Source organism: Malaclemys terrapin, chromosome 20 (assembly GCF_027887155.1).
Source record: "Malaclemys terrapin pileata isolate rMalTer1 chromosome 20, rMalTer1.hap1, whole genome shotgun sequence".
In the NCBI taxonomy this organism is placed as follows: domain Eukaryota; kingdom Metazoa; phylum Chordata; order Testudines; family Emydidae; genus Malaclemys; species Malaclemys terrapin.
The window spans coordinates 17,529,046-17,548,938 of NC_071524.1; the positions used below are offsets into that span (position 1 = coordinate 17,529,046).

Below are 19,893 nucleotides of genomic sequence, written 5' to 3' on the forward strand. Positions count from 1 at the left end.
TCGCTCCCTTCCCAGCTTCCGGGGCGGGACTTCCGCCCACACGCCGTCACGTGCCCCATCCGCCAGCCAATCCGGCGTCGGCGTGGAGCCGGGGCTCGCTCCCGCGGTTGCCGTGGCAGCGGCGGGAGCCGGCGGAGGCGGGACGCGGGAGCGGCGGCTGGAGACCGGGCCGGGGCCCGGGGTCGTTAGCGGGTCGGTAGCGCCCGGGACGGGGAGGGTGGGCGTCGCGCAGTGCGCATGCGCGGGGTAGCTCCCCCCCCACGGGTGCGAGCTGAGGCGGGTACGCGCCCCTCCCCCCGCGCGCGCCCCCGCCGCGCCCTGCGCGCGCCCCCATCCCCGGGCGCGGCGATGCAGCCACCTCTGGGGCGAGCCGGTCGGCAGCGCACAGCAACACGGAGCCCGCGCGGGGCGGGGCGGGGCGGGGCCCGGACGCCTGGGTTCTATTTCTGACCCCCCCCTTTGTGCTCCCCCTGCTGCAGGGCCATGGCCGAGCTGCACCTCATCGGGCAGATCGTGGGAGCCAGCGGGTTCCCCAGCACCCGCCTCTTCTGCAAGTGGGGAATCCACACAGGTCAGCCGGGCCGGGCAAGCGGGGTCAGCGCCCGGGGGGCCCGGACTCCTGGGTTCTCTCCCCGGCTCGGGGAGGGGAGTGGGGTCTAGTGGTTAGAGCAGGGGGACTGGGTGCCAGGACTCCTGGGTTCTCTCCCCGGCCCTGGGAGGGGAGTGGGGGCTAGTGGTTAGAGCAGGGGGGGCTGGGAGTCAGGACGCCTGGGTTCTCTCCCTGGCTCTGGGAGGGGAGTGGGGGCTAGTGGTTAGAGCAGGGGGGGCTGGGAGCCAGGACGCCTGGGTTCTCTCCCTGGCTCTCACGTGCTCCCTTCCTGAAGCCTCTTCCCCCCTCACTGACTGTGCTTCCCCCCCGCCCCAGGTGGCGCCTGGAAGCTGCTCTCCGGCCTGCGGGAGGGGCAGACGCAGGTGGATCACCCCCAGCTGGGCGATGTGGCCTACTGGTCCCACCCCATCGACGTGCACTTTGCCACCAAGGGGCTGCAGGGTAAGTTCCGCCCGGCGCCGCTTCCAGCCCCGGTGTGCACTGGGCTGGTGGCCCAGGAGCTGGGGGAAGGCTGCGGGTTCCAGACAGGAGCTGGGGGGCAGGAAGCCGTGGCTCCTGGGGGGCAGGAAGCCGTGGCTCGTGGGGGGCAGGGACGGGGAAGGCAGCCCTGGCCAGGCATGAATTAATTTCTCTCAGTGGAAGGAATTTCCCTCCAGTTGTGTGAGATGCCAGAGTCCGTTTGTTGTCCAGTCCTGTCTCCCCTGGGGCTTTTCTCCCCCTCCCTCTGGCCCCGCCGGAGCTGGGGGTGGGAGCAGGGTGGGGGGCAGAGCCCAGGTGGGGCAGGCGCAGCCGTTCATCCCCCCACTTCCAGAAGCTCCTTGTGGCCTCGGCTGCAGAAGTGGATAAATGCTGGTGGCTCCCATCTGGCCCCAGGGCAGGAGTGTGGCTTGGGGGCAGGGAATGGGGCAGGGGGCAGCCGGCTTGCGGAGCGGGGCAGGGCACTGACGGGTCCCCTCTCTCTTGCCGTCAGGCTGGCCCAAGCTGCACGTGCAGGTCTGGCACCAGGACTCCTTCGGGCGCAGGGAGCTCTACGGCTACGGCTTCTGCCACGTGCCGTGCAGCCCGGGCTGGCACGCGCTGGCCTGCGTCACCTGGCAGCCCCTGGGCTCCTGGCAGGAACGGCTCTCCCAGCTCTTTGTGGGCGGGGGGCCCCAGCTGCTGAACAGTGACCTGATCTACACGGGGGCCGACCGGTACCGCCTGCAGACCAGCGCCGCGGGCACCGTGCACCTGGAGCTGGGCGTGCTGCTGCGCCACTTCGCCCGCTACGGGGTGGAGTGCTAGGGAGTGGGCAGGCCCCCACCGCGGGCCGGGCGCTGTACGGACCCCCCGCCGTGGGGCGGGCTCTAGGGAGCGGGCAGACCCCCCACCACAGGCTGGGCGTTGTATGGACCCCCCCGCTGTGGGGCAGGGCTCTAGGGATCGGGCAGACCCCCTGCTGTGGGCCGGGCGCTGTACGGACCCCTCGCCCCCCTTGGGCTGGGCGCTGTACGGACCCCCCGTCGTGGGGCAGGCTCTAGGGAGCGGGCAGACCCCCCACCACAGGCTGGGCGCTGTACGGACCCCCTGCCGTGGGGCAGGCTCTAGGGAGCGGGCACACCCCCCCCCGCCGCAGGCTAGGCGCTGTACGGACCCCCTGCCGCGGGGTGGAGTGCTAGGGAGTAGGAGGCCCCCCATCGTGGGTTGGATGCTGTACGGACACCCACTGCAGGGCGGGGCTCTAGGGAGCAGGCAGACCCCCGCCGTGGGCCGGGCGCTGTACGGGCCCCCCCACCACGGGGTGGGGTTCGAGGGCTCTGCACAGATCCTGCCCCTGCTGTGGGTTGTGGCTCTGGGGCAGCCCTTGGATCCGGGGGGGTCACCGCAAAGCCTCCCCCCCCCCCGATTTGGTGCCCCCCGACCCTTTCACAGGGTGGACATTTCAGTTGCTTCATGTGGCTCTTTTGGAAGAACCGGGGCTGGGGGGGGGCGGGGGGGTTGTTTCCTTGGGGGTGGGGTTGGCCCAGGGGGTGGGGAAGGGGCCCTGAGCCCTTTCCCCTCTGGGGGGCTAGTTTCAGTCTGTTTCACGGAAGGGGGGGGCAGAACTTCTGGGTTCTTTCCCCTGCTCTGCCACTGCCCCGGTGATCGGGGCTGGTCCCGGTGCCCCCTGCCTCTGTACCATGGGGCAGCACTGCCCCCTGGGGGTGGGCGGGTGCCTGCAGCGCTGTCCGTGCAGGGCGCAGAGCCGCCGGGGCGGGTGGGAATCAGACCCAGCGCTGGCTCCATGGGGAGCGCTGGGGGCTGGCGGGGGGGAGGGAGCCCCCTCGGCCTCCTTCTCCCCAAAGAGTTGCCCCCCCGTCTCTCTCCCCACCCCCCATTGAACAAACCCCCCTTTATATAAAGATCCTTTTGCACTAACGGCTTTTCCGAGAGTTTCTCTTCTCCCCCCCCCCCCACCCGGGATCGCCATGGTGACCCCTGCAGCAAAGGATTGTGGGGGTGTAGCTGCGTAACGGTCGGGGGGCTGTAGACTGGGAGGGGGGTGAGTAGAAACATAATCGGCGATTGCCCCCAGCCCCCTGCATTGCGTTCGTTCCCGTCCCAACCTGCCACCCCCCAGAAGTGCCTTAGCCTGTGGAACTCACTGCCACAAGGTCTGAGCGGGGAGGGCGCTCCGTGGGCAGAGAACAGCCAGCGGGAGGGTGACGATATCCCCGGGGGGGATGAGTCTCTCCTGCTCCCCCCCCCCCACCCCCCCCAGCCCTAGCTCACACTCTGTCTCCTGTCTGGGCAAAGTGGAGACGTGTCCCCAAGGGGGCAGTGGCTGTTCCAGTGACAGCCCAGCAGAGGGCGCCCCTGGCCCATGGCAGCCATGTGTGTCCCCGGATCCTGCGGGGGCTGGAACAGGGCCCACGTCTGCTCCAGTTAATACCCCCCCCCCCACCATCCTCTGGGTCCTCCCAGTGTGACGGATACGCCTGGACCCCCCCATCCGGCTGCTTGGCGTTGTTCTCCCTTCGGGCGCGAGGCCAGGCCAGGCTGGACCAGCGGGGGGCTGTGGGTCGGGAGTGAGGGGCACCGGCAAGGCTGGGGGGGGGGGCAGGGCCGGTCTGGCAGGGGCTGCGGGTCGGGAGTGAGGGGCACCGGCGGAGCTGGGGGGAGCCCAGGGCTGGGCTAGCAGGGGCTGTGGGTCGGGAGTGAGGGGCACCGGCGGAGCTGGGGGGAGCCCAGGGCTGGGCTAGCAGGGGCTGTGGGTCGGGAGTGAGGGGCACCGGCAAGGCTGGGGGGGGGCAGGGCTGGCAGGGGCTGCGGGTCAGGAGTGGGGGGCACCAGCAGAGCTGGGGGGGCAGGGCTGGGCTAGCAGGGGCTGCAGGTCGGGAGTGAGGGGCACCGGCAGGGCTGGGCTGGCAGGGGCTGTGGGTCGGGAGTGAGGGGCACCGGCAGGGCTGGGCTGGCAGGGGCTGCGGGTCAGGAGTGAGGGGCACCGGCAGAGCTGGGGGGGGGCAGGGCTGGGCTAGCAGGGGCTGCGGGTCAGGAGTGAGGGGCACCGGCAAAGCTGGGCTGGGGGGAGTCCCGGGCTGGGATAGCAGCGAGGGGGGTACAGATTAGAACCCAGGAGTCCTGACTCCCGCCCCCTGTTCCTAGCCCTGGCCGTAGACTGCCTGGCTGACTGGTGCAGGTTGTGGCCTGTTGGAGCCAGTGTCTGATGCCAACTTGGCCCCAGGCCAGTGCCCACCTGCAGCCAGCTGCCGCTCCCCTGTCCACTGACCTTAACGGCCCCCCCCTGCTCTTCCCTCCGCCCGGCCTAATCGGGGGTGAAATTCCAGGAAGGGCTGGCGGGAGCCGTCCCGGAAGCCGCGGTGCCAGCACCGGCTCTTCCTGGCAGGTGGGTCTGGCCTTCACCCCTGCCAAGGGCCCCTGCTGGGCTGGGGCTCGTTAATCCTCCTGCTCCGGCCGGCTCCGCAGCGAATCCCGTTAACTGGGCAGCGTCCCGTGGAAGAGCCGTGCTCGCCCTCCAGACGGGACGCAGCTCACCCGCTGCCCAGCAGACAGGAGGCCGGACTCCTGGGTTCTCAGGGAGGGGAGGGGGGGCTAGCGATAAGATCAGGGGAGCTGGGAGTCAGGACTCCTGGGTTCTCAGGGAGGGGAGGGGGGCTAGCGGTAAGATCAGGGGAGCTGGGAGTCAGGACTCCTGGGTTCTCTCCCCAGCTCTGGCGGGGAACATGGCTGTTTAGAACAAGGGGCGGATAATTCCCCCTGGCGGAGGGGCTGAGCTGAGACCCGTCGCATTCATTCCGCATCCCACCGGCGTCTCTCCCTGGGGTCCCAAGGCCCTTTGAGGGCAGCGTCCCAGCCGTTGCCCTCTCCTCCCACTGTTGGGAGATGGGTGGAGGGGAAACTGAGGCACCAAGCGGGGCAGGGACTCGCCTGAGGCCGTGCTGCGGATCCGTGCCGGAGCCCGTGGCCTCGTCTGGCTCTGGCTCCGTCTCCCCTGAGCTCAAAGCAGCTGCAGTTGAGGTGCTCGCCAGCAGAGGGCGCCCGATCAGCAGTTTTGGGGTGTCCCCGTTTGCCTAGTGGGAGTTGCTTGCTAGATACCGAGGGGGCATTGGGGTGACCTGGAGCCCCCTAGCAGAGGAATGTGGGGGTTGGGGGAGCCCTCTGGGGCAGGAAAATGCTGCCGGAGATGGCTGTACCCATGACTTTGGTAGGCCAATGGACACAGCTGGGAACCAGGACTCCTGGGTTCTATCCCAGGCTCTGGGAGGGGTGTGGGGTCTAGTGGTTAGAGCCAGGGAGGATTGGAGCTAGGAGTCCAGACTCCTGGGTTCCATTCCCAGTTTTGTCACTGGTTCACTCTGTGACCTTAGGAAAGTCGCTCCCCTGCTGCAAGCCTCAGTTTCCCCATGTGACTCTTGTTTGTGATGGGCTAGTGGAGGGTTGTGAGGACGAGTTTGATAACGTCTGGGGGCGGGTGGGAATCGGACCCATCGCTGGCTCCATGGGGAGCGCTACCTGAGCTAACAAAATCCTCATCACCGCCCGCAGTACAGGGCGTCTGACACACAGCCATGCAGTACCGATTCCATTCTGCTGAGGGCAGCAGAGCTGGGGCTGTGTGGCATAAACACAGCCCATGGGCCTGGGTTCAAATGGGAAGCAACTTCCCCACCCCAGTGGAGAACCACTAGGCTGCTGCTCCTGCCCTGAGAGAAACTGGCGAGATCTTTGCTCCTGGCTGTGTGTCATGTGCTCTATAGTGGCCACAGCTAATGGAGATTCTCCTTTCATTCGGGGAGTGGGCTGGGAGTTTGGAGCAGGTGGATTCAAATTCCTCCCCTTTCCCCCATCTGGCTTTGAGCCTTCCGCAGCTCAAGTCCGGCCAGCACACGATACCAGCGCCGAGCCTGGGTGCTGGGGTCCGCCCTCCTGTCCTGTCGCAAAACCCCTAGCCAGAGCCGATGGGCCTGGCTTGGGGTCCACACTCCAACTGTCGCCCTGTGAGGCCCTGTCTGCTCCCCATGTAGACCCCAGTGCCTGAAGCCCCCCCACCTTTCTGCAGTGGGGTGGTGGGTGACCTCCGTTTTCTGGTGTTCCTGGCTGGGCGGCACCGTGGGGGGCCCTATGCCTCCGCAGAGCAGGACCTGGGCACAGTCTGGGCAGCTCCGAAGAGACGGCAGCTGCTTTGAGTCAGGGGCAAAGAGGCAGCACCAGGGCAGGGGTGGGCTCAGGTCAGGGAGCTGAGTGAATGCCACAGGCCCCAGAGGAGACGGGTAAATTCTGTTTGTCCCCGTCCAGCATCGCCGCCTTCAAAAATCACGAGTCAGGCTCACCAAAAATCACGAGATTGGCTTTAAAGTCATGAGATTCTGTAAAACTCGGGCGGAGGGGTGTCTTTTTGTTTGTCCTGGGGTCACGTTTTGCAGCTTTCTGCCCAGCCGCGAAACGTACTTTTCCTTTAAGAACAAAGGCTGAAATCCTCCCGTCTCCCCTTGACTCCAGGAGCTGGGGCTTTAAGGAAAACGACCATGACCCTGAGACCTGTGACAAAGTCAGGAGAGTCGGCGACACGGGGCGGGGGCGCTCGCGGTCCCACCGCGCAGTCGCTGCCCAAGCAAAGGGGCTGGGGGCTGGCTCAGCTCCGCCCTGGACACAACAGGCCCCCAGAGCGGGGGCGGAGAGTGAAGAAGGGATGGAGAAGAAGGCAGCTGGGGAAGGAGAGAAGGGAAAAGTGCCAGCCCGGAGACGAGAGCAGAGAAGGGAGCGAAGGAAGGAAGGAAGGAGAGACGGCGGGCGGGCGGGCAGGAGAGGGGAGAGAAAGTTAAAACCAGACGAAGGCAGAGCAGTGGGAGGAGGGAGCGGGAGGCGGCGGAAGGGGGGAGTGTGGAAGCGGGGGGCGGAGGGCAAGGCGCAGAAAGGGGGAGGGAGGAGGAGGGGAAGGCGAGGGGAGCTCTGGGCTCCCCCCGCCCGTGCTCATTTCCTGGGTGGAGCTGGGCTAGGCAGAGCAAAACCCTTTAAAACCCTCCAGCCCCAGCTCGCGGGAGCCAGCAGGTCCCAGCAAGCGCCGAGGAGCCAAGCGGGGAGCGGGTGGAATCCGTCCGGCTGGCCTGGCCCCTGGCCAGCCCTGAGCCCTCCGGGCCGGAGGCCAGGCTGAGCCCCGGAGCGGCTCCGTCTCGCCCGAGGAGTGGGCCGGCGCGTGGCCCATGGCCCTGGCCGGCGGCCGGCGACGTCGCTGGGGTTCCCTCCGGCTGCTGCAGGCCGGGATCCCCGGGGGCAGGAGCTAGGCCGACTTGGGCAGGAAGCTGCTTGTCGCCGCAGGGGCCCCCCCCGCCCGCCATGGGGCAGGCCATGGGGCCGCTCTTCCTCTTCCTGCTGGCCCTGCTGCGGCTCTGGGCGAGCCAGGCCCTGTCCACCTGCAAGACCATCGACATGGAGCTGGTGAAGAGGAAGCGGATCGAGGCGATCCGCGGGCAGATTCTCAGCAAGTTGCGGTTGGACAGCCCGCCCCAGGTGGAGGGGGGGGACGCCGCCCTGCTCCGCCTGCCCGAGGAGGTGATGTCGCTCTACAACAGCACCCGCGACATGGTGCGGGACATGGTCCGCCAGCAGGAGGCGGCCAAGCCGCGCGAGAGCCCCCAGGACGAGTACTACGCCAAGGAGGTGCACAAGTTCTCCATGCTGCCGGTGAAAGACGGTGAGAGACCACGGCTTCGGGGGGGCTAGTGGTCAGAGCAGCCAGGACTCCTGGGTTCTGTCCCCAGCTCTGGGAGAGGAGTTGGGTCTGGGGGGTGTTGGGAGCCAGGACTCCTGGGTTCTCTCCCCGGCTCTGGGAGGGGAGTGGGGTCTAGTGGTTAGAGCAGGGGGCTGGGAGCCAGGACTCCTGGGTTCTGTCCCCAGCTCTGGGAGGGGAGTGGGGTCGGGGGGTGGGTGGGCTGGAAGCCAGGACTCCTGAATCCTATTTCTGGTTCTGCCACTGATACTCAAGGAGTATCTCGAGGCAAATTCCTGCGTGACTCGAGGCAAATTCCTTGACTTCACGGGGCCAAGGTGACGCCTGGTGTAAGTCCATCAGTGCCGAAGGGGTCACAGTGGGGCTGGACTGAGGTGTCTGGGCTTCACCTTCTCTCTCTGCATGGTGGGAGAACAGGAAACGCTCCCAGGGCCGGCGAAGCATCCGCTGAGGGCCCTGAGAGCTGCGCCCGGCACATGCTGGATGTGGGCACTGAGTCCTTACCAGGCAGAGTTAGCGGCCCAGGGAAGTGCCAGTCTGGAGCACTGTCTCTAGTAGATAACGATGGGATAACCTTTCCCCAGGGCAAGTCCCTTCCTGACCCTGCAGGTCAGAGGTCCGCTGATGCCCTGAAGTAGGAGTGTCCACAGCTGTGCTGGGTAGTGCTTAAACCTCAGCATTCCCCATCTGGATCTGCTCGTTCTCCACAGCAATGTGCCATCCTTGGCTTCACTGGGATCCAGTGACAGTGAGTTCCACAGGCTAATGCCGTGGGGTGGATAAACAATGTCCTTTAACCCATCCTTTCAGCATCATAGAATTACTCTTTATTATGTGTGTGATGGGAGCGCTTAGAGCCCCCGACCGAGATTGGGGCCCCATCGGGCCGGGCGCTGCCCAGACCCCAACCGACTCCAGGGGCCTGGTTCTCAATCACGCTCAGGTTTCTCTGGGGTGGGATCAGCCGCTGAGAGTCCCCTCCACGCAGGGCCTCCCCAGCTGGCGCACAGCTCTGCTCCCAGCCCCAGCATAGGGGTGGATCGGGGGGGGGGGGGGTGTGTGGCTGGAGCACACTGAAGTGGCTATTTCCTGCCCTCCAGGGCCCATGGGGCAGAGCGTGAATTAGAGTAGCCCTGGGGCTGGGCAGGTTCCCACCATGCAGAGTGCAAAGGGTTAAAGAGACCTTAACCCCTCCCCCTGCAGAGTGTGGGAGCTGAGACCCCGTGGGCCTGTCCTGTCCAAAAGTTCCCTCCCCCAAAGCAGGACGAGCTGGTGGAACTCACTGCCACTAGGTCTCTTTGGCACTGGGAGCTGAGCCCAGCTGGACTTTGGGGCAGAGGAGACAGAAACCGAGCGGAGGATCTGGGCTGGGCTAAAGGCCCTCACGCTCCAGGGCGTGAACTAACCAGTAACGCCCAGGCCCTGGTGGGCAGGTTATCCCATCTGTGTCTAGTAGGGGAAGTCCCTTGTGACTTCCTCGGAAGCGGCCGCGGCAGCCGGGATACCAGGGTAGATGGGCCCCTGCTCTGACCCTGTCTGGCTATTGCTACGTCCTGAATTCTTTTACTGCCCAAGTCCCGCGGCCCGGACACTCGCATGCCTCCGAATCAGCTGTTCCCAGCTGCCGCCCTGCTCCAAATCCCATTGCTGCCCCTGGGAGCGGTTTGCCCAGGGGGACGCGTCTGGTTCTGCCGCTGAAGCTGTGTCCTGGCCCGGAGCGTCTTCTCTCCAAGTGGTGAAATGTCCCAGCCCTGCCCTGGGGCCGTGTCTCAGCGCGGAACTTCCCGCCCGTAATTACAGCCCGGGCCTGCCTCACTCGGCTGCTGGCTGCACGGGATGGGTACGAGCCCTGGGGGCTCAGCCTTGGGAGGGGCGGCTTTCCACAGACGCAAAGGGGATCCCCCCCGACTCCATCATCCGGCCCTGGCAGGCGGGCGGGCGCTTTCTGGCTTTCAATAGGAGGGAAGCATTTGCCAAGTCGGAGCTGGATGCCAGCGTCTGTGCTTCCAAGGAAGGGCCTAGGGACATTGTTGATTTGTGATGTGAGCACCCAGAAGCCTCAACCACAACCAGGGCCCCGTCGGGCCGGGCGCTGCCCAGACCCCGGCCGAGATCGGGGCCCCGTCGGGCCGGGCATGGGGGGCAGAGGAGGGATCGGCCTGGCCTGTGCACTCTGCAGGGGGCTGGGGGAGCTGCGAGGGGTGAGCTGGGGCGGGGGCAGAGACGGGGTCAGCACAACTTCAGCATCTCTGGGTGAGGCAGTGGGTCCGGGGCCCAGGACTCCTGGGTTCTGCCGCTGGCTGGGCTGGGACTCGCCAGAGATTCCTTAGGATGAGGATCCCTGGGGGGGGAGTGGGGTCTAGGGGTTAGAGCAGGGGGGCTGGGACCCAGGATTCCTGGGTCCTATCCCCAGCTCTGCCACAGATTCGCTGGGGGATCTTGGGCAGGTCACGTCTACTGGTCTGTGCCTCAGTTTCCCACCAGTGCCTGTGAAATTGGGGCTTGAATACTTACCCTGAAGCAGCTGGGGATCTCGTGGGGCACAGGCCAGGTGTTCTCAGTGGGCGCTGGGGCCCGTGGCCAGCTCTGCCGTGGGAAAGGCAGGGGTCAGACCTCAAATCCGCCCAGCCAGGCCCTGTCGGGTCTCTCTGGCACTGAGCGCGGCCCGTCCCCCTGTCCCTCCGGGGGGAAAGCAAGGATCAGATGGGGAAAGGCGCTCACCTAGCCAGCCACTCAGCGGCAGGGCTGGGGAGAGAACCCAGGCGTCCTGGCTCCCAGTCTCCCAGCTGTAACTCCTGGGTTCTCTCCCCCGTTCCGGCCTGCTCAGCCCCGCTGTCCGGTCAGGCCCTCACCCCGGCTGTGAGTGTCGGTCGTTTCCTCCTTCGCTTGGCCGTGCTCTGCATCCCTTCCTTCTTCCGGCTTCACATTCGTCCTTTCCATTCCTTCCTTCTGGCTGCTGGTTTCTCTTTTCCGCCCCTCCTCCCCCCCGCTGCCAGTTCCTCTTTTCCCCCCACCCCTGCCAGTTCCTCCTTTGGACGGAGTCAAAAGCCCCTTTGATCCAAAGGGAAAATGGCTTAAAATAGCCTCTTCCTGCTGTAAAAATAGCCCCTGGACCACTGGCCGGGGGAGCCTGGGACGAGACTGGGGGGAGGGGAAGATGTTGGGGGTGGGGTTTGCATACGTGGGGGGCAGGAAACATGGCACAAATCCAGGGGGCGTCTAGGGGGGCAGAGCATGGCGGGGATGTAGATGGGGAGAGGGACAGGCAAAGGGGAGGGGAGGTGGGGCAGAGGGAGGCCTGGAGTGGGCGGGGGGCTGTGTATGGGGGGGGCAGGCACAAGCTTGGGGGAGGGGAATATAAGGGGGGCAGGGAGCAGAGCACATGGCTGGGGGTGATCATGACCAGGTGCTTAAAATAGCCCCCCCCCATGTTACATTCCCTCTGGGATCCCTGCAAGGCCCTGACCCCGTGGAGGGGGGGTATGTCCCGCAGCCCTGTTTCTGGCTGGGGGGTTTTCCCCTCACCGCTGTATTTTGATTTCATTGATTGGCTGAAAACCCGCCATCCGGACAGAAAGCAAGAAACTGCCCGAGAGCCGCCAGCCGGCCGTTCCGGGGTGTCTGGCGCATCTCATCAGCTGCGGGGGGGTTTGTGCCACGTAGCGCTGGGGTGATTAGTGCTCTGTGGTAACGAGGCGTCATGTGAGGGGTTATCCCCACCGATCCGCTCCAGAGTTAACACTTCCCACGGGCTGGTGTGGGGGGCATGGCCAGAACGGGCAATTAACCCCGCCTCCTCCCACGGGACTCAAAGCGGGTTGGTCGAGTGGCTCCAGCCCCTCCCAGTGCTGGCCCTGAGGCCAGATCACTCAGCCGCCTCCAAGCAAAGGGGACGGGGGCTAGAGGAGCTGGAGTCTGGCCTGTGAATAATGCAGCCGGAGCCGCAGGGCTGAGACCGGCGCTGGAATGATCTGGGAACCGCAGGCCCCTGAGACCCACTCCCTGCTCCCGGCACAGGGTGCCAGTAACTAGACCCACAGGGCCCGGGGTGGGGCACGGGAGCAGTTTATACAGGGACCCTTCACCCGGTGCAGAGATGCGGCCACCTCTGGGGTGGGCCTGGCTCCACTGGACGGGGTGGTCGGGATCGGGCCCCGGCTTTCAGCCGGCTGGGGATGTGTCGGTTTCAGGCTGACACGGTCCCAGTTGGTTCTTGGCGTTTCCTCCCCGGGGGACTTGTCTGACTGGTGCCGAGGTGCTCAGAGCTGCCGCTGGGGTTTGCCCCTTTCGTTTGTTCCTCCGACCGCTTTGGGCAGCCTGTGAAACCCAGATTGTGACTAGTTCTCCTCCAGTGCCCCCATCTAGCCGGGTACTTAGAGTTAAAGGACGAGCCCAAGGGGGCTGCGGGTCTGGAGTGAGGGGCACCGGCAGAGCTGGGGGGAGCCCAGGGCTGGGCTGGCAGGGGCTGTGGGTCGGGAGTGAGGGGCACAGGCAGAGCTGGGGGGAGCCCAGGGCTGGGCTGGCAGGGGCTGTGGGTCGGGAGTGAGGGGCATCGCCCTGCGTGCTCATGCCCTGTCTCCCTGCAGCCAGGTACGCGACCTGGGAGAAGACCAGCCAAAGCACCTTCTTCCTGTTCAATGCCTCGCAGGTGCGGGCGCAAATCAGCAGCGAGGCCCTGCTGCACCGGGCCGAGCTGCGCATGCTGCCGAAGCCGGGCACAGAGCAGCGGGTGGAGCTGTACCAGGTGCGCTGGGCCCCCCGGGGCGGGGGAGGCAGCGAGGGTTGTTGGCGGGGCTAGACCAGAGAGGGCGGGGCTACAGGAGGTGAGGTGGGCAGTGGGTGGAAGTGGGGCTAGGAGAGATGGGGCGGAGCACAGTGAACTGTGGGCGGGGGCACAAAATAGGGGGTGGGGCTAGAGCAGATGGGATGAGCGGTGGAGCATAGGGACAGGCTGGGGGTGTGTGGGGCTTGTGGGGCAGGCTGGGGTTGTGGGCGGGGCTCCGTGGGTAAGGCTGGGGGTGGGCGGGGCTCTGGGGGTAGGCGGGGCCTGTGGGGCAGGCAGGAGTTGTGGGCGGGGCTCTGTGGGGCAGGCTGGCGGTGGGTGGGGCTCCGTGGGGCAGGCTGGGGATAGGCAGGGCGTCTCTCCCCCAGCACACTGGCTCACCCCCATCTCCCCACAGCACTACGGGAACGGGTCCTGGCGCTACCTCGACAGTCGTGCCGTGGGGCAGGTGCCCGAGGAGTGGCTGGCCTTCGACGTCACCGAGGTGGTTCGCCAGTGGCTGAGTGGCCAAGGTGAGGGGGGCCCCGATCCAGAACACACCGTGACCCCTGCTGCTCCTTGGGCACCCAGCTCCCCCCGGGGCCTCCGCGGCCTGCACCCAGCAGTGTCCTATCCTGCCCCGTCTCCTCCAGCCCCCCATCCCTGCGCTGGGGGGGTACCCTGCCCCCGCTGTGCCCCAGTGTCACTTAGAGCTGCCTTTGGGCTGCTCTAACTTGTGCTGGGGGCAGAGAACAGCCACTGTGTAGTGGGGTCCGGTGGGCTAGAGCTGGGGTGGCTGGGAGCCCGGACTCCTGGGTTCTCTCCCCAGCCCTGTGAGGGGAGTGGGGTCTGGTGGGCTAGAGCTGAGGGGTCTGGGAGTCAGGACTCCTGGGTTCTCTCCCCAGCCCTGTGAGGGGAGTGGGGATTTCCTGGTTTGTGCACGGAGGCGAAGCGTTGAGGACTGGTTGTGCTGCCGGGAATCTCACCAGCAGGGCCCCGCCAGGTGCGTGGGGCCGGCGCCCCCCACGTGCCCCCTTCTCACTCCCCGTTTGCCTGTTTCAGAGACTCTGGAGATCTTTAAACTCCGCGTTCACTGCTCCTGTGAGGACACCTGCGAGGAACTGATAGTGAACATAGACGGTAGGACGCCTGGGTTCTCTCCCAGCTCTGGGAGGGGAGTGGGGTCTAGCGGTTAGAGCAGGGGGGCTAGGAGCCAGGACTCCTGGGTTCTCTCCCGGTTCTGGGAGGGGAGTGGGGGCTGGTGGTTAGAGTGGGAGAGGGGAGCCAGGCATCTCCCTGTGTGCCTCGGTTTCCTCCTTCACCGGGTGGGTCGTGCGGACGCCCCCTCCCCTGCCCCTGTGGCCCTTGGTCCCTGGGACGCGCCTGCCCGTTGCCAGTCTCCGTGGCTGGGCCGATGGGTCCGTCCTCCCGTCCCCCAGGTGTGCCCGGCCAGTGCCCACGCCGCTAACGGGGTGTCTGCTCCCTGAAGGCTTCGAGAAGAAGCGGGGGGACCTGGGCACCGTCTCCTCCACGGTCCAGAAGCTGCCCTACGTGCTGGTGATGTCCACGCCCCTGGAGCGCGCCAGCCACCTGCAGAGCTCGCGCCGGCGACGGGCGCTGGACACCGACTACTGTTTCGGGTGAGCTGCGGCCCGGCCTAGGGGAGGGGATGCTGCCTGCCTGGGGGTATCGTTGTGGGGGGCAGCTCTGGGAGGGGAGTGGGGGCTGGTGGGTCAGAGCAGGGGGGGCTGGGACTCCTGGGTTCTCTCCTGGCTCTAGGAGGAGAGTGGGGGCTGGTGGGTAGAGCGGGGGGGGGCTGGGAGCCAGGATTTCTGGGTTCTCTCCTGGCTCTGGGAGGAGAGTGGGGGCTGGTGGGTAGAGCGGGGGGAGGGGCTGGGAGCCAGGATTCCTGGGTTCTCTCCTGGCTCTGGGAGGAGAGTGGGGGCTGGTGGGTAGAGCGGGGGGAGGGGCTGGGAGCCAGGATTTCTGGGTTCTCTCCTGGCTCTGGGAGGAGAGTGGGGGCTGATGGGTTAGAGCGGGGGGAGAGGGGGGTGGGGCTGGGAGCCAGGACTCCTGGGTTCTCCCTGGCTCTGGCTGCCTGCCTGGGCTGGCTGTGGTCCCAGTGCCCTGATGGCTCTGCCCGCAGGACGGAGGAGAAGAATTGCTGCGTGCGGCCCCTTTTCATCGACTTCCGCAAGGACCTGCACTGGAAGTGGATCCACGAGCCCAAGGGCTACATGGCCAACTTCTGCATGGGCCCCTGCCCCTACGTCTGGAGCGCCGACACCCAGTACAGCAAGGTGGGGGCGGGGGCTGGGAGCCCGGACGCCTGGGTCTGTCCCCAGCTCGGGGAGGGGAGGGGGGCTAGTGGTTAGAGCGGGAGGTCCTGGGATCTGGGACTCCTGGGTTCTCTCCTGGGCTCTGGGAGGGGAGTGGGGACTAGTGGTTAGAGCAGGGGGGGGCGCCTGGGTTGGCACACAAGGTAGCCTGGTCCGGAACCGGACCCAGAGCTGATTGGCTCAGTGTGGACCTTTGGGGTTCTGGGGCCAGCCGGACCCTCCTAGCTCACCCCAAGCTGCCGGCTGCCCCCAACCTACCCCTGCCCCGTTCCCCCAGCCCGGCGTGGGATCGGCCTCCCCAGGATCCCGGCGCCTCGGCACCCTCCAGCCCCACCCAGGCTGGCTCGGCGCCTGGGGGAGACGCCCCCTGTGCCAGGCGGGGAGGGGCTGAGCCGTAGCCCAGCCCTCGGGGGCACCTGCCTCTTTGCATCCAGCGCCCTCGGGGGGACAGGCCCCGTCTCCCGCTCCCCACCTGTCCCCGGACAGATACCGACCAGGGCTGTTTCTCCGCAGGTCCTGGCCTTGTACAACCAGCACAACCCGAGCGCCTCGGCCGCGCCCTGCTGCGTCCCCCAGGCCCTGGCGCCCCTGCCCATCGTCTACTACGTGGGGCGGAAGCCGAAGGTGGAGCAGCTCTCCAACATGATCGTCAGCTCCTGCAAGTGCAGCTGATCGCCCGGGACACACGGACTCACCCCCCACCCCCCAGGAACGGGGCGGGGGGTGAAATGGGGGGTTGGGACGCGCTAAGAGTTTTTGTTATTATTATTATTAATTTTTTGTTTTTGTTTTTTGTAAATTTCCTTGGTGTTTTTGGGTGAAAATTTTGAATTATTTGTAATTTAAAAAAGAAAAAGAGAATTATTTAACAAAGTTTCGTTTTGTTGTTGGTTCGATCGAAAATCCGCGGGGGGCGGGGCTTGAGTTACAAAGGATGAGATTCCCCCTCCCCCGCTGGATTAATGGGTGGCGCCGTCACTTTAATGCAGAACCGAGGGGCGGGGCCAGGGGACGCCATGCCAGCCTGCGTCAAAGGCCATTGGACGACACGTCGAGGGGCAGTGCCTGTGTGGACTGAATACGGTGGGAATGGGCGTGGCTATGTTTGGCCCCGCCCCTCGTGCAATATGGCTCCGCCTCCTCACTAGCAGGTCCTGCTTTCTGTTCTGCCCTTGATTGGGCATTGGCTTGGCAGCCGCAGGGGGCGGACCCTGTGTGTACGGTGACCCCGCCCATTTGATCTGACTCCTCCCATCCACCACATGGCTCCGCCTCCTGACCCTGAACCCACCTCCTCAATAGGGGAGCCGACCTTCTGCTCTACCACCTTGGGTGGGTGGGGGTGCATGGCAGACTGCATAGCTCCGCCCCCTGGGTGTGACTCCGCCTCCAGCCATCTCCTCCCCCGCTGCCCCTCAGAGCTGGATTCCGCGCCCTGCCCCCCCCCCATTGCTGGACTCTGCTCAGGGCTGCTGTGCCCCACCCCAGAGGTGGCTGCATCTGGACACCTGGGCGAGGGAACCCCGCACGTGCAGCCCCTGGGGGGCGTCCCAGCCCCCCTCCCCCAGGCCCGAGGGCCCCCAGCTGGGAGCCTGACGCAAGGGGAAATGTTTCGACTTGCTCAGGAAATTGTCACGTTCCCGATGCAGACTGGGCCCCTCGGGCGTCCTGTTTGCTAATCCTGCAATCCGCCTCCGGCGGGGGGCCGGTTATCCAGGGACCTTGCAGCTTTCCAGGCAAAAAGGGGTCAGCTCAGGGCTGCCCCCCGACCTCCCACCGGTCAAGGGCTAAGGTTGGCCCTGGTGAGGGCTGGGGACATCAGCCCCTGGGGGAGGGCTGGGCTAGGCTACCAGGGGCTGCGGGTCAGGAGTGAGGGGCACCAGCAGAGCCGGGGGGGGGGGGAGATCGTACCCAGCATAACACCCCCTGGGCCGTGTCCACCCACCCTGCAGGGGGACCCCTGCCCCCGTCCCAGGGGTGTATGGGGATGGGGGGTGTAAGGGGATAGATGGGTATGGGAGGGGGATGGGACACAGGTCTGGCCAGTGGCTGGGGGTCGGGGCCTCGCTCGGGTCCTGTCTCTCTCTGGGCCCAAATTTGGTTTCTAGGATTGCAAACGCCTGCGCTCCCCGCGCTGCAGGACGGGCCAGACACACACAAGGGTTTGATTCTCCTGCTGCTGCAGGTCGGTGCCAGCACCTGGCCCGGCACCCGCCCCCCCCCCCGGTGCCCACCACAGGAGCCTGGGGATGGGGGAGAGTCCTGGTCTGGGGGCCGGGACCTAGGAGGGCGCATGGGAGTGTGCCCCCTCCCCTGTTCTGCCGGTGCCCCTCACTCCCGACCCGCAGCCCCGGCTGGCAGCAGGGCGTGTTGTCCACGTGCTATAAAAGGTCACATGAAGTTTCCCCTTTTCTATGTCAAGTGCGGGGGAGGGAAGTGAAACTGACAAGCTCAGCAGCTCCCCAGATCGGAGGGGGGATGGGGGGGTGTCACAACAGTCAGGACTGCCCCCCCCCACGGTTACCATCCCACTGGGAGGGGGGCTGGGCCCATGAAGCCCCCCCAGTCAAGGTGGCCAGCCAGGGGGAGGCAGGAGGCTCTGGGACGGATGGGGGGGGTCAAAGCTTGAACCCTGAATTCCAGCCCAAATCCCCATCCTGTCTCCCCCCGCCCCCCCTGCCCAAGCCATCCTGCCCCGATCCCAGGCCCTGAGCCCCCAGCCACCCCTGCCAGCACCCCCAGGCCAGTTCCTCTATTCACAGCCGCCCCCCCCCCCGGAGCCCCCCAAATACCAGCCTTGGTCTCTCTGCTCAGGTTACCTGTAGGTCTCACTCCCCCAGCAGCTGGGCTGAGACCTGCCAAACTCATCTCGCACATGGCACCAGCTGGGGGCAGGCAGGGGATGGGGCTGCCCCCCCGGTGAGACACTGGGTCCCAACTGCCTCGGGGGAAACCCACGCGCGTGGCCCAGGGGTTTTGGCATTTGGGTCACGGATAGCACAGGCCTGTTCACACCCCTCCCCTCCCCAGCTGGCGTCCCGGGCGGCAGGGGGGCTGAGCAGGGTCTGGAGCGGGGGAGAACCAGAGCGGCACCCCCACCCCAAACCAGCGATGTGATGCTCCCAGCCCTGCCCAGAACCAGGGAAAGAACCCAGGAGTCCTGACTCCCAGCCCTGCCCCCCCCCCCCCCGCGGAGCCAGGGATAGAACATGAAGAACATGGAGACTGGGGAAGGCGATAGCTTGGCCCGGGGGGGTGGGGGAGGGTACGGGGGGGGGGGCAGACACATAAATGTGGGGGGAGGGGAACTCCCAGCTGACCCCTCCCCTTTCCCTAGAGCCCCCATGTGCCCTTTGTGCCAGGCTGCCCCTGCCCTGGGGTCAGGCACTCGAGGCTGGGGCGGGGGCTGACCCAGTGGGGGGAAAGCTGGGGAGCCAACCCTCCCCCCCCCAGGGGAAAGCCCTCTAGGGCCGATAAACACAGGGGGGGGACTGGAGCCTTTGTAAACAGCAGCTCGGCCGGGGACTCCCCAACCTCCCACCCCCCAGGGGCCTCCGCAGAGCTGGGGGTGGCAGTGGGGGGGGGGTGAAGAGCACACGGGCTCCCTCCCACAGGGGTCCACCTGGCGTCACCCCACTGAGACCCCACAAACTCATCCCGCCGACAGCTGGGCCAGGCGCTGGCCTCGGCCGGAGTTGAGCCGCCGACCGGGAAGTGAGCGAGCGTTTGGTTAACGAGCTCCCCCCAACCCCCCGCCCCGCCGCAAGGTATTGAGATGAAAGACAATAACGGGGCCTGTTCCGGCCTAGCCTGCGCTGGGAGCTGGCCGGCTCCGCTCCCTGGCCCAGCTGGGGGCCGGGCCGCGTTCCAGACGGTCACCGAGTGTGTGAGCAGCAACCGCGGGTGGGTGGCGTGTGGTGCTGTACGCGGTGGGGAAGCTAAACTCGCCCTAGGAAAATAAACAGCAGCTACAATTATTCCACAGCTCAAAATAGGCCTGCCTCCCGCTTCCGCTGCAGCGTCGCCAGCCAGACACCCACAGCCCTGCGCTCCGCAGCCCCACGGCCCCCGCCCCCCCGCCCGGCCTTGCGCCTCGGGCTCTGGGTAGGGTAAATAACGGGGCATGAAGTGCTTGGCGATCGGCCGGCGAAAAGGCCCCCCCAAGAGCGAGGCGCCGGCCTCAGGAAAAAACAAGGAAATTCCAATGCAAAAAACTTGGTTGCGGTGCCGTGACGCCCGCCGGGGTTTGCGCCCAGGGTCCCGTTCGGGGCCGGTCTCGGCGCTGGCCCTGGCGCTGGGCCTGGGCCCGGAAGCGGCAGCTGACCGGAGCTTTGCTGTGCCCGGCCCGAGCCAGCTCCCAGGCCAGCGCCGAGCCTTGGTTCCCTGCGGACCGGCCCCGCTTGGGAAAATCTTGGCCTGGGGGGATTTTGGGGGCGTCCGGGCTCAGCTTCCCCCCGTCCTGCTGCTGTCTGGGCGGCCAGGGCAAAGCGGGCGTGAAAAGAGCCCCCAGGGCAGGCACGAGGGGGCTGCTGCGAAGGGGAGCTGGGGGATCGGCCCCCGGGTCTCCAGCCCCCCGGCCCAGGAGCGGAACCATCGCCCCGGCGTGGGGGGGTTTGCTGGGGCGGCTCTGACAGGCCCGGGGGGGGTCAAACCGCAGCTGGGGTGGAAGAGGGAGGGAGGCAACCTGGTGCCAGATAAAAATGTGTTTCCGGCAAGAATCGAAAAGGAGAAGTCGCCGCATCACGGGGAGAGGAAATGACGCTTCCTCTGCCCCCCCCGCGCCCTCCCGGCCTGTCAGCCCCAACCAGGGCAGGACGTGACACTGACGAGGCTGGAGTGTGGATTGGGGAATTCCTGCACATCACCCTCGCAAACAACCCCCCCCCGCCACGCCCTGAGTACCCCTGCCCTGCATGTGCGCACACTCTGCACACACAAACACACACGCACACACACACACACACGCACGTGCGCA

The 19,893-nt window shown here is 66.5% G+C and overlaps 2 protein-coding genes across 2 annotated transcripts; both read left to right on the top strand.

Annotated features, from left to right (window-relative positions):
- Positions 1 to 110: 110 nt before the first annotated feature.
- Positions 111 to 2,572, top strand: B9D2 (B9 domain containing 2). Its single transcript, XM_054009937.1, has 4 exons — positions 111 to 192; positions 480 to 571; positions 926 to 1,051; positions 1,581 to 2,572. The coding sequence occupies exons 2-4, from the start codon at positions 484 to 486 to the stop codon at positions 1,892 to 1,894; spliced, it is 528 nt and encodes a 175-aa protein (XP_053865912.1). The 5' UTR covers positions 111 to 192; positions 480 to 483; the 3' UTR covers positions 1,895 to 2,572.
- Positions 2,573 to 7,045: 4,473 nt separating this feature from the next.
- TGFB1 (transforming growth factor beta 1) lies at positions 7,046 to 15,792 on the top strand. Its single transcript, XM_054009936.1, has 7 exons — positions 7,046 to 7,781; positions 12,404 to 12,561; positions 12,998 to 13,112; positions 13,642 to 13,719; positions 14,069 to 14,219; positions 14,726 to 14,879; positions 15,432 to 15,792. Exons 1-7 carry the CDS (start codon positions 7,424 to 7,426, stop codon positions 15,588 to 15,590), a joined length of 1,173 nt encoding a protein of 390 aa, XP_053865911.1. The 5' UTR covers positions 7,046 to 7,423; the 3' UTR covers positions 15,591 to 15,792.
- The last annotated feature ends 4,101 nt before the right edge of the window (positions 15,793 to 19,893 follow it).